The following is a 13,199-nucleotide window of genomic DNA, read 5'->3' as shown; positions in this document are numbered from 1 at the left end:
CGATGCATCTTGAAGCCTCTCCCTGAAGTTCCGCATGACTCGCTTGAATATGTCTTGTGGTAATGCCTCGATTTCTTCACAGATGACAGCTTTCAGATCGTGTAGTGTTTGCGGCTTACGTTGGAAGACATGATCCTTCAGGTATCCCAAGAGAAAGAAATGGCAAGGGGCGAGATCAGGTGAACGACCTGGCCAGGGAATGTCACTCAGTAAAGAGATCACACGTCCTGGAAACATTTACTTGAGGATGCCCATCAATGCCCTGGCTGTGAGTGCAGTGGCACCATCTTGTTGGAACCACGCAGCAGGACTCCCTTAAGTCATTCAGTGTTGGCTACAGGAAGTTGCATGACAGCTGTATGTAACGATCAGATGTTACTGTCACAGTTCTGTCCTCTTCAAAAAAGTAAGGGCCTACAATTCCAAAATCAGCAACAGCGCACCGAACACTAACACGTTCGCTGCGGAGAGGTCGCTCATGGATCTATGGAGGATTGGTTGTGGACCAGTCTCAAAAATTTTGTTTTTTAACGTAGCGTGACAAATGAAAGTACGCTTCATCACTTGCCAGGACACTGGTGTCAGCTGTCACAGCTTCCAGGATAGTCTTACAACATGCTCTGCAGTTGTTTCTGCACACCCACCATTTGGAACTTCATCTCTGCGTGTAAAATCCTCCTTACGGTGAGATCCGAGAGTCCCATAGCACTTCCATGCCTATGGACCGAAAGTTGAGGAGATTATGTAACGGCCTGTCCCACTGCACAGACGGTCTCTGGTGTTCAGACGCTACGAGGCCTACCAGGCGACTTCGTTTTAACACTCTAACCACTTTTTTTCAAACTATTCACCCATAACAGAAGGGTACTCCAGCTCAGAACTTTCCCATGTCGACCTAATCCAAAATGCCTACGAAATAAATGCTGTGTTGTGGTAACAGAGTCATAATTTTTTAAATAAGTCTCAATCACACAACCTCGATGCTCACCATTCCACTCCATGTTAGCGAGTGACTAGCCCAGACAATACAATGCACGTGTTCTCCAAGGCTAAGGCCGCGCACGCGCCGCGGCAATAACCCGTTTATGAGCTGTGACCAATACAGGTGTTAGTTCGCTCTAATCTACTGTATCTGACATAAATGGCAAACACTATTCTTTTAAACTGCACAATAAATTTGTGAACGACTTCTTGCATTGCTGAGTTATTTACGTTTGAAATTTGTCAGCTAATTCTGCCGCACCCTGTACAGGGATCCGTTCAGCAAACCAACTAATGCAATACGTATTTAAATACGAAGTACGAGACCTACAGAACACTGCATTAAAATTCTGTTTCTATTCTATCATGACAATATGTAAAAGACATTGTGACACTGAATGAAGTTGTTACGTCTTTCGACTGGTTATGTTATTTTAATGACAGCCATTTTTAACCAATAGAAAAATTGTTTCTTAATTCTTGCACCGGTTACTCTAATACTCAGTGAATGTTTAGCAAGAAAACCGTTTATACATATGTTCTTACAAAATTAAAATTATGCTCTTGGACTTTTATGATAGTGAAGCATTGGTTTTTGTCCTCAAATTTAATCTGCTCGCACATGGTTTAATGTTTTTAGATTCAGAGGACTTTTATCAAGAGGATGTATATTCATAGTTGCAAGACAGTTGGTGCTATTTTTTAAGTTTAAGTCATAGGTTAATAATGTTTATGGATCCCGTTTTTTAATTAGGTCTTGTAAGTTTTGTAAAATTTGTATGTACTTTATGCATTGTTTATTGTAGCCTTGTCTATGTATATTTTTCTTATTTTTGGCTGATGATGGTGCACAACAGCATCGAAACCGGTACCGAGTATAATAAAATGTTATAATTTTTCATATAATATTTTATGGTATTGAATAGGTGGACCTCTCTTGTTTCCATTAGACTGACTGAAAATCCACAGCTTGTTTCCAGTCGTTTGACCGGGTCAGGAATGGAACAAACGAAGCCCCCATCTAGCAATGAGGATAGGAATTGTGCCGGCTGCCAGAGCCTGTCGCACTCCTCTGGGGCAATGATTAATGAATGACAGATAACATGAAATTAAATGATATTGGAGTGTTGCTGGAATGAATTATGACACAGAAAACCGGAGTACCCAGAGAAAAACCTGTCTCGCCTCCGCTTTGTCCAGCACAAATCTCACATGGAGTGACCCGGATTTGAACCAGGGAACTCAGCGATGAGAGGCCACATGAGCTACAGAGGCTCAATCATTGTGACACTAAATGCCTTAATTTTTACCATTAGTAAATTGATGATAATGTTATTTAATTATTAAAGTAACTTAATGTTCTCTACTTTCAGGAATAAGAGTAAAGACAGGTTATTTCAGAGACGAAAGTTGGCAATGTATTCATGTCTATAAATGTAATTCAGGTTAAACAATACAGCCAAAATGACAGCCCTTATGTCACACGTGAATGTCAAATATTTCTCATCTTGACACATCTACTCAGAATTGAAATAAAAGACTGTAAAATACTGAATGGAAATAATCTGTATTAAAGTGACGTGAAATCTTTATGCTGCAATAAAACTCACGGGATCGTCTACTCCACCACCTCCCACACCTCCAACATCCCCATCCCCTCCATCAGTTGCATCGACTTCTTGTCCATTTTCCATTGCATCCAAAGCTTCCAAATGATCCTCAGTACTCAGTCCCAGGTCTTCTGTCTCTGCCATTTAAAAGCTGTAACAGGAATTTTTAGTAACAATACAATTGAATAAACATAGGCAAGAAAAAAATAAGTATATGGATACCAAAGTAGATGCATATATCGCACTGAGGAGCAAATTTTAGGTATAACTAAGAATTACTTACAAATCTTTTTTTTTTTTTTTTTTTGCTAGGGGCTTTACGTCGCACCAACACAGATAGGTCTTATGGCGACGATGGGATAGGAAAGGCCTAGGAGTTGGAAGGAAGCGGCCGTGGCCTTAATTAAGGTACAGCCCCAGCATTTGCCTGGTGGGAAAATGGGAAACCACGGAAAACCATTTTCAGGGCTGCCGATAGTGGGATTCGAACCTACTATCTCCCGGATGCAAGCTCACAGCCGCGCGCCTCTACGCGCACGGCCAACTCGCCCCAGATTTAGATATTATGTCATATAATTATTACAATAATTTTCTCTATTTTCTATAATAAGAGATTATTTCAGAGATGTAAGTTAACAACGTAATTTGTACTAATGATTTTTTTTTAATATATCAGGTTTTTATTATTATTAATGAATACATTGACAATGAAATATCATGGTCACTGCTAACTTTTAGTTCTAATGTTAATTGGAACTTTTCACCCTGAACTTAATTTTGCTTGAACCATCTTGTATAAATTTTACTTTCTTGTCCAGCACGTGAATTTTCCTCTTTCTGTTCTCCATGGCCAAATGACAATATACAATTTCTACTGGTAGAAATGCAGTTTTTATTACTGAATATAACAAATGTCAGCTGTTGGCATTATTTTAATGTGTCTAGTTTTCATATCTTGCTTACAGTTAAAACAGAAGAGCGTCCTATGTCCTGAACACGCGCCTCGTAATCTTTCTACCTTGGTTTTATATGCTCCGCGGCTGCTCTCCATGACCTTTGATACACCACTGCACCCCTCTCATATTTCCAGACAATATCCAGCTGCCAACAATGTTGAGTAATGCATTATATTTCTAATGCACCTGTACTTCGATAACAACAGGAAATGCACACATCTCCGGCATTATTTTAACGCGTTTTTGTGGAAAGCAACTGTATTCCATGAAGAGGTGTGCGTCTCATAATCTTAATCTTGTAGTTAAAATGTCGCACAGTCACTTCCCATGACCTTCGTTAACCACCGCACAACGCCCCTCCAGCATCTGCTGCTAAAGTTCTTCCGCCAGGACTGCAGACTTTAATACATCACATTTCTAACTAGTCTATGCTTTAATCAGAGGAAATGCATATGTCGATGACATTATTTTTTGTTACATACAAATAAACAGCATTTAATAAAAATGAATACATGTTAAGATACAAGTACTAGCTCCAGTTAAGAATTGTTGGTAAATCTAAGGTCGATAGTTATTGCAATCATTCCTGTTCCCTTGCTTATAGATAGCTGCAATTACTGCATTCATCCAAATCAGACGGAACCTTACTAAAATTCCAAGCCAATCTTATTACTTTTTAACTTTAATTTTTTTACAATTTTGCTGAACGTTGCACAAACCCAGATAGGTCTTATAGTGATGATGGTATAGGAAAGGGCTAGGAGTGGAAAGGAAGCGGCTGTGGCCTTAATTAGGGTACAGCCCCAGCATTTGCCTGGTATGAAACCACGGAAAACCATCTTCAGGACTGCCGACAGTGGGGTAAGAACAGGTTCATTGTAACACTGGAACGAGTGAAGATACTAATTATTGCAAGCCCAGTCGGCACTATCCTCTTCTTACGAGTTAAAGTCTAAAATTTCTCAACACCGCACGACGATTTGGTCTGCGATTTGTTTCTTGAAAGCAGACAATACTCGCCATGAAATGATTGATTAGCTCGTACAGCTCAGTAAGATGCCTGTCAAATGTCACAGTTCCTTAAACACCATCCAGAATCTTTAACTCCTGAATCTTCTTCTCATTGAGATAGACAGAACAGTTCACATTTTGAGGAGAATGAAGACCAGGACAGTTAGTGCACCTAATTGGAGGAGTGCACTGTTCTACACCATGTGCTTCTTTTTCACAAGTACTACACAGACTGAATCGAAGAAGGAAATGCCATGTGTCTGAACCTTTGGCCATTATACCACTGAAAGGGAGGCAGGATTTCTGGACTCAAATTGAAATAATGTGTTAATACCTAGACTTTCTCTGGTAGCACTGACAACTTAAAAGAGACAATGAAGCAATGGTGGCAGCATTGCCAATGACTTTGTACGTACTGTGCTTGACGGGTGTTATGCCACGGTTCTTCAAGTCTTCCATCAGCTATCAGCCTACAATTAGATTCAGAGATTTGTGCTCTTCCAATACGGTACGGATTTCACCACAGTGATCGCACTTGAGCAAATTATCAGCCTCAGCTGTGAGTATCTGAAGCTGCAAACTACCATTGCACACGTTCTTTATTGAACAGGATAGATTTTACTAGTTGATAGCAACCAGGAACCCAGGGAAGCTGGATCCAATTTTTCATACTGCTTATGTTTGTACAGAGTTGTGCCACAAGGGGACTTAGGTAGTGGACCATCCTGGATAGACTTTGATCTTTTCACAGCTGTGCCTGAAAGTACTTTCCCCGAATTCTACGGACTCAATCATAGGCAGACTCTCTATCCAACATGCAGCCAAAGCAATACTTCTCTGGCTTGGAAGATTCTGCCCAGGATCTGCTCTTCAACCACGTGTGCAAAAATACTGGGCGCCTGGTCGCCGTGTTGACTGCATTTTTGCTACTGGCACCTAAGTTTCACCCCCCCCCCCCCAAAAAAAACAGTTTTCTGTTTTTTATGCTATCTTTCTTTTCTTACAAATCAATCTGCAACAAAAGCCCCATGACATATGACGCCAATAATAATAATAATAATAATAATAATAATAATAATAATAATAATAATAATAATAATAATAATAATCGTATGGCGTCAGCTACCACATGCAGACATTCTAATTCGATGCCATCTAGCTGCCTGCTCATCAATTTTGATATTCCGATTTGCTCTAGGCCCACTAGATGACAGATAGAGTAAACCGAATCTCTCTTGGGTGTCTGTGGTTGAGATTTAATAAATTTTAATCGAGTAAACACCAAATGTAAAACCAGAGAGCTTTTACATGCCAACATCATACAACATGGAGCGTCGAATGGACTTTTTTCCGCCCTTAAAAAATCCGACTACCTTTGCCGGGTTTGAACCTGCTATCTTGGGATCCAGAGGCCAACATACTACCACTGATCTACAGAGGCAGCTATGACACCTCGGAAAAAGCATAAAACTATGCCATGATCTTCTAAAAAAAAAAAAAAAGAAGCAGAACCGCGAGAGCAAAGAGAATACTGATAATTTTCTTTGCACGGGACTGCTGATGTATATTGATGAACAGGAAACTATCGATAGTGGATAGTTGATATAGTCCTGACGCTCAATGCATACCCACGCGGTATCTTCTGATCTCAAAACTTGGCCCACCCTGGTAATAATGACGGTTGTCAGGCTGTCCACCCTAGTGATAATGAGGGTTGACAGTCGGCTCCTTTCCTCTGGACTCAAGGGGCGCGAGTCGTTTAAAAGGCAAGTGAGCGCTGTCAAATGCAAGGTTGTCATATTTTGCGTCAATTATTTAAACATGTTAACATTTAATTTATTCTAAAGTCAAAATATAAATATAAAAACCTGATCATGAACCACAGCACAAACCAATATCGCAGAATAATTTGTTTCGTGCTTAACCCGTGCGGTGGTCGCAGATGTTGAAAGAAAGAAAGAAAAAACAGGAAGAAGGAATTGGCAAATAAACTCGACAAAAACTAAACTTAAATTGATACTGTACCGGGCGGTACACCTCCACGCCGCTAATTTAAAATTTGTGCCAGTTGAAACTCCTCTGCTGGAGGAAGTCTGAACTTTATCTACGCTATTAATTCTCTACTTTCTCAGAAGATGTCACCACGTGGAAAATTTTGAGTTTTTGAACTGTGTCATTTTTGATGTGTTTTTGTTTCGCTTGAAGTAAGAAGTGTGAACTTTCTCTTCTAGAGGACACTACTGAAGATCAACAATAGTGCACCCTAGTGCGAAGTCAAAGAACTATTTTGTTGGAGAAATTTTTATTTCAAATGTTTGTTCTTTGCTAAATTTTTTTCAGTCATTGGTTAAGTTGGCAATATTAACCCCTTCTTTCCCCTTGTTTTTAATCTAGCCTATCCCGAATTTCTTAAATTAATTTTCCACCAATTATGTGTTTCTTCTTAGTATTGTGTAGGGGGTTTATTGATCAACCAATAAAATCCTCGTGGGAGGGTGTTTTCATTCCCCTAATGCCTAGAACCTTCCGCGAGAGTATTTAAACTGCTGATTTTAGGGTCTCCGGGCCACTTCTGTTCCATCTTTCAGTGTATAAAGTACATAGCAGGAGGCGGGAAGCGCCTCTTTCCTCGGCAGCGGTCAACAACAAGGTAATGGCCAATTAATAACTTTTTTTTCTTGGCTAGCTCAGCAGTTTAACTCTCGGGGCGGGTTCTAAGCCTTCCACCATGTAACCTTTTCCTAAATGTAACTACTCTTTCATATATTCTCTTTTAAAGCTACATACTGGGATAGAGAGTGCTAACCCTCTCGAGCTCCCACTCATATTGTTTTGAGGTGAACTTATTTTTCTCAACCTATTCTTCGTTAACGTAAAACAAATTGTTCTCTTCTTAAGTCACCTCTTTAGTATGGGATTAGCCCTTGTATTAACGGCCTAGTGCCAAGTAGGTCTTAATCAAAGTGTATTAGGAGTGCAAGTTCGCCTCCTCTCAAATTGTTACCTTAGAGGTCATTTAATTAACCTTCTTTTCATTTTATAGACCTCAGTAGATTGGGTATTCTACCCCTGTGTTTAGGTCCGTTGAGGACAACTTGAAGGTGGAGTTTGGTGTGGCCTGGGAGAGGCTTAAATTTGAGAGCGAGTGGCTCTTTTGAAAATTGAGTGTTGTACGCCTCGTGGAGGCTTTTCTGTGTAATTTGGAGCAAGGGCTCCTAGGCATGAATGGGGTTTTCTGCCCCTCTGTTGAAACTTGTGTTTGGGGTAAAACTGGGCTGACTGCCCTAGCATTGTGGAGTCAGGGCGCGAAGCCCAAATCTTGTAAATATTGTAACTACCCTTTGGACTTGCTACTTTGTACCTGCCATGCTTGTTATTTCTTTGTTTTAAAAAAGAAAATATAACCTTGTTAAAGTTTAAATTAATTTTACTTTAGTAGCTTGAGACCTGTTCACCACCCCGCACCTTCTTTCACGCATAACTACCACAAAAACTCGGTAACAGATACCAAAGTAGGCCTATTAAAAAACTAATTTTATGCTGCTCATATCAGTGTCTCGCTTTCAGTAAAGAAAGGAAAAGTAAAACAATTTTTTACAATTTGTTTCATGTCGCACCGACACAGATAGGTGTTATGGCGACGATGGGCTAGGAAAGCTCTAGGAGTAGGAAGGAAGTGCCCGTGGCCTTAATAAAGGTACTTTCCCAACATTTGCCTGGTGTGAAAATGGAAAACCACGGTGAACCATCTTCAGAACTGCCGACAGTGGGGCTTGAACGCATTATCTCCCCGATGCAAGCTCACAGCTACGCGCCCCTAACCGCATGGCCAACTCGCATGGCAAAGGAAAAGTAAAATCACGAACTAGGGACTGGGATAATAATAATAATAATAATAATAATAATAATAATTGTCCGCCTCTGTGGTGTACTGGTTAGTGTAATTAGCTGCCACCCCCGGAGGCCTGGGTTCGATTCCCGGCTCTGCCACAAAATTTGAAAAGTGGTACGAGAGCTGGAACGGGGTCCACTCAGCCTCGGGAGGTGAACTGAGTAGAGGTGGGTTCGATTCCCACCTCAGCCATCCTGGAAGTGGTTTTCCGTGGTTTCCCACTTCTCCTCCAGCCAAATGCCGGTATGGTACCTTACATAAGGTCACGGCCGCTTCCTTCCCTCTTCCTTGCCTATCCTTCCAATCTTCCCATCCCCCACCAACGCCCCTTTTCAGCATAGCAGGTGAGGCCGCCTGGGCGAGGCACTGATCATTCTCCCCAGTTGTAACCCCCGACCCAATGTCTCACGCTCCAGGACACTGGCCTTGAGGCGGTAGAGGTGGTATCCATCACTGAGTCAGAGGGAAAAACCAACCCTGGAAGGTAAGCAGATTAAGAAAGAAAGATGATGATGATAATAATAATAATAATAATAAATAATATCGGAGTATGTAGTTCGGACAAAAATAGCCAGCAAACTTAGCTACTTTTAAAACAAACGCAGTATTTAATTTTTTAATTTCATGTGGCTATTATTAGCCGAGTGCAGCCCATGTAAGGCAGACCCTCCGATGAGGGTGGGCGGCATCAGCCATTGGTAGGTAACTGCGTGTTATTGTGGTGGAGGATTGTGTTATGTGTGGTGTGTGAGTTGCAGGAATATTGGGGACAGCACAAACACCCAGCCCCCAGACCGTTGGAATTAACCAATGAAGGTTAAAATCCCCGACCCGGCCGGGAATCGAACCCGGGACCCTCTGAACAGAAGGCCAGTATGCTGACCATTCAGCCAATGAGTCGGACAATGCAGTATTTACCTTACCTCTATTCCTCGTCCTCGTCATTGTCTGCAAGGTGAATTACAAATCTATCTTGGTCGCTATCCGTGTCGTGTTTCATGTACTTCTTTTTGGTGCTTCGAACACAAGCGGACCACCTCTCAGCTCTGATCGTTCCAGCTCCTTCACGCAGAAGTTGACACACACTAGCACTCAAAGTTGGCATAACATTATTTTTCCTACCATACGCCTTCAGCCGAGACCAGATCATTTCTATGGGGTTTAAAATACAGTGATATGGAGGGAGTCACAAAACATCGTGTCCACATGAGGCTTCGATCTCCTCTATAGCGTACCTTTTACTGATATTGGCTGATTTGATTTCCTGCAACATAACTGCCTTGATGGGTACAGGTTTTGGCACGGGAATGTTATTGTACTCCATAAACTTAATAATGTCCTTGATATTAGTGTTCATGGCAGGAAACCTAACCAGCTGCCGCGAATGATAGCTTGCGTTGTCCATCACAATTACACATTTTCGGTCACGTGGTAGGTTCTCTAGAAGATGAGACCTAAACCAGTTTTCGAAAACTTGAACTGTCATTTCGTCATGGCTATCACCTTTACAGTCTCCAATGTTTTAGCCGATAAATAAAGGCAATTCTCAACCCAGCCCTCATTGCCTCCAGCATGCAATACCATAATACGCTTGCCTCGCGATGTTGGTGCTTTCAGTATGCAATTACAAGTTCCATCATCCCACCCTTTCTTTACAATGTCATGAGTATCGTACCAAGTTTCATCTAGATAGACAACTCTGCACCCCTCGGAACGCAATTTCCGGAGACGGTCTATGAATTTATCTCGCCAAGCTACTATTCTAGCAGATTACATTACAATCTGTTTTTTCCTCAGAATACGGAAACAAAACCCAAGTTTTATCAACAGCTGTTGTAGAGTAGTTTTTTCATAAGGAAAGCCACACACATTTTTCAAATGTTTTAACAGTTCCTGTACAGTTGATGACTTACCTTTAGTAAAGAATGTATATACCTCGTGTCTCCCCAAGTCACAGCAAAAATCATCAATTTTATTAAAGACTAGCCGATGTACCCGTGCTTCGCTACGGAATTCTACAGTGTATACAGAATTCTAGGTTAGGTAGTGTACACGTTGTGAGCAAGATTGAACGAAATTGCATAGCTCTTAACGTCAGCCTAGAAACGCGATGGGGAAGTCACCAAACATCGTTTCTCATATGAAGACTGAGTTAGGGAATTTTCACTGTAATGGTAGACCCGCATGCATACCATCAGTCACAGTCAGGTTGGGGAGCTTTCATCATAATGGTAGACACTCACTCTCCACCTGCCTTTTCACATCCTCAGAAAGACTGTCTTAGTGGTTTTCCCAACTGGAATGAACATAGATCATTACAATGACGTTAGTAGGAATGGCGCGATTAAAAGCAATGCTTTCATATGAAATACTCGATCAAATGGAAAACCACATATTTTCTCACTGTTAACGAACAGGACTGCGCTGCCGATCTAACAATCCAAAGTTCTAGAGCTGGAATGACCAAGGCACGGACTGCCGTGGGCCGTGAACACTCTTCGTTCCTTTTCGGTGGGGAGGGGGTCGAATAGTGGCGACTCCCAGGGCAAAAACTATGCCCTTTTACTAATCTGTTTCCTAGGAGTACCGATGAGACGGAAAGTATCACTTCACTACACTGGCGGCGGAAAAATCTATCTGACTTGGAGGCAAATTTTTCCTCCAAGCCAGAGGAGAAACCAATAATTTGGAATAAAATGAATGTAGAATTTAATAAAACTGAAGAGGAAGAAGCTTTTCTTAAGAAAAGGCTATTTTCAGGGTTGAATTTTGAGTTATTTAGTGACTTGTGTTTCTATAATTTGGAATAGCCCTAACTGTTGTTCTAGACCATGCCATATTACTACTACTACTCTACTAAGTGAGCCTTTGCCTTAAGTATGCCCACTGCTCCATCAAGACAGCGCGTCAGAGTACGGATCGAATAGCTAGAATACTATGATGTACCACTGTGTGTTACGTACCAGCTGTATCAAAAAATGTATGAACCAGAGGAATGGCATGCTAAAGAACAAAGTTTTCTAACTCCCTGGCTATTTCGCTCCAGTATTCAGTCAGGCTGTTATACTCATTACGCAGCAGTAATCCCATCTATCGGAGTTGAGAGGCAGCATAAGAGACAAAGTACATCACAACACACAATGGTCAATGTAATGTTATTGTTGATCAATGTTATGCGCATTCGATATTGTAGGCCTTCACATTCAGTTTTCTTCCGAATCTGAAATACCACTCTTATCATAGTCGGTACGTTAAAACTGAATAAAACATAAATGACCGGAAATTGTATTTTCTATGACTTTTGTTATGTAGTACTTTTCGATAGGACCAATAATATAGATATTTAAAAACTACATTTTAGGCGCCTTCCCCTAAACTACAATTTCATGCAGGGTGAATACAATTGTTTATAGTTTAGACTATAGTTTCTTATTCCACGGCTCTATATACCGATTTTCATTAAATTCTGTTTACCTATTTTCTCGTGGCTCGGCGTTGATATGGACTTAGCAACAAAAATACAAATTCGTGACTGTGTTATCATAGCCAGATTCACAATTAAAATATCAAGGAAGGTTCAACCTTTTCAATACAAAACGTGTTGCATAAGATGTTCACAACATAATATTTATTAAATAGTTAGAACCGGTTTCGACGCTCATTGCGTCATCATCAGCTACAAAAATCACAATGGGCAAAGTACATGTCATAAAAATTGCATTAATAACTCTTGCATGGCTGAATACAAATGGTAGGCTGCTTTTTCTTAAAAGCTAGAAGAACTTAAGTAAAATATGATGATGTGATGTGACACATACATACATACATACAGACAGACATAATATCTTGTAACATAAAAGCATAGTAGTTTGATGGGTAAGTATTGTGCATAAAATTAAACTGGTGCTTTGAACATAAAAGTCTGAATATGATGATAAAACGATGTGGTAAAAACAAAGTAGTAAAATAGTCCACTCTTCTGATGTTCAATTCAGGCACAAAAGTCCAGGTCCGATGTTATATAGCAATACAAACAAAACGATTTTGTCGAGGCCGGGACCCTGATGTTGGACGATTGAAGAAGGTTGATCTTCGAATTAGTCTCAGCTCAACAGGGTGGTGAGTCTTAAAAGAAAGTTTTTAACTTATAAATTATCATAGCCAGTACGGTAAAAATGTACAAGACATAAATGGTCGGAAATTAAATTTTATATAACTTTGGTTATGCAGTATTTATCGATACGACCACACTGAATATAAAAATTTGAGAATTAAATTTTAGGCCTCCCACTAAACTACCATTTCGCTCGGCGTTAATTAAATGATTTACAGCCTATATTGTAGTGGCTCATTCTCCGACTTCGCATACCAATTTTCAATGAGATAGGACCACTAATAATGCAAATATTTAAGAATTAAATTTTAGGCCTTCCCCTAAACTACATTTTCACTCAGAGTGAATAAAAAAATAATAAAATTATTTATAGCCTAGACAGTAGCGACTTATTCCCCGACTTTGTATACCAGTTTTTATCAAGATAGGACCACTAATAACATAAATATTTGAAAATTACATTTTAGGCCTTCCCCTAAACTACCATTTCAATCAGCGTGAATAAAATTATTTATAGCGTAGATTGCAGCGACTTATTCCCCAACTTTGCATACTTATTCTCATTAAGTTCTCTTTAGCCGTTTTCTAGTGATGCGTGTACATACATACATACAGACAGACAGACACACAAGGAA

The 13,199-nt window shown here is 40.3% G+C and overlaps 1 protein-coding gene across 4 annotated transcripts in view; it reads right to left on the bottom strand.

The window, feature by feature from the left end:
• The window catches only part of Pabp2 (poly(A) binding protein nuclear 1), a 234,591-nt gene that overhangs the window by 206,940 nt on the left and 14,452 nt on the right, over positions 1–13,199 (bottom strand). For all 4 annotated transcript variants that reach the window (XM_067147924.2, XM_067147927.2, XM_067147925.2 and 1 more), the window contains one exon: positions 2,592–2,742. In XM_067147924.2, the coding sequence (XP_067004025.1) occupies positions 2,592–2,735 (144 nt within the window). In that variant the 5' untranslated portion in view covers positions 2,736–2,742. The remainder of the gene's footprint in view (positions 1–2,591; positions 2,743–13,199) is intronic.

This window comes from Anabrus simplex, chromosome 5 (assembly GCF_040414725.1).
Source record: "Anabrus simplex isolate iqAnaSimp1 chromosome 5, ASM4041472v1, whole genome shotgun sequence".
Taxonomy (NCBI): Eukaryota; Metazoa; Arthropoda; class Insecta; order Orthoptera; family Tettigoniidae; genus Anabrus; species Anabrus simplex.
The sequence above is the reverse complement of the archived record's forward strand: the minus strand, read 5'-3'. Positions and strand labels throughout refer to the sequence as shown.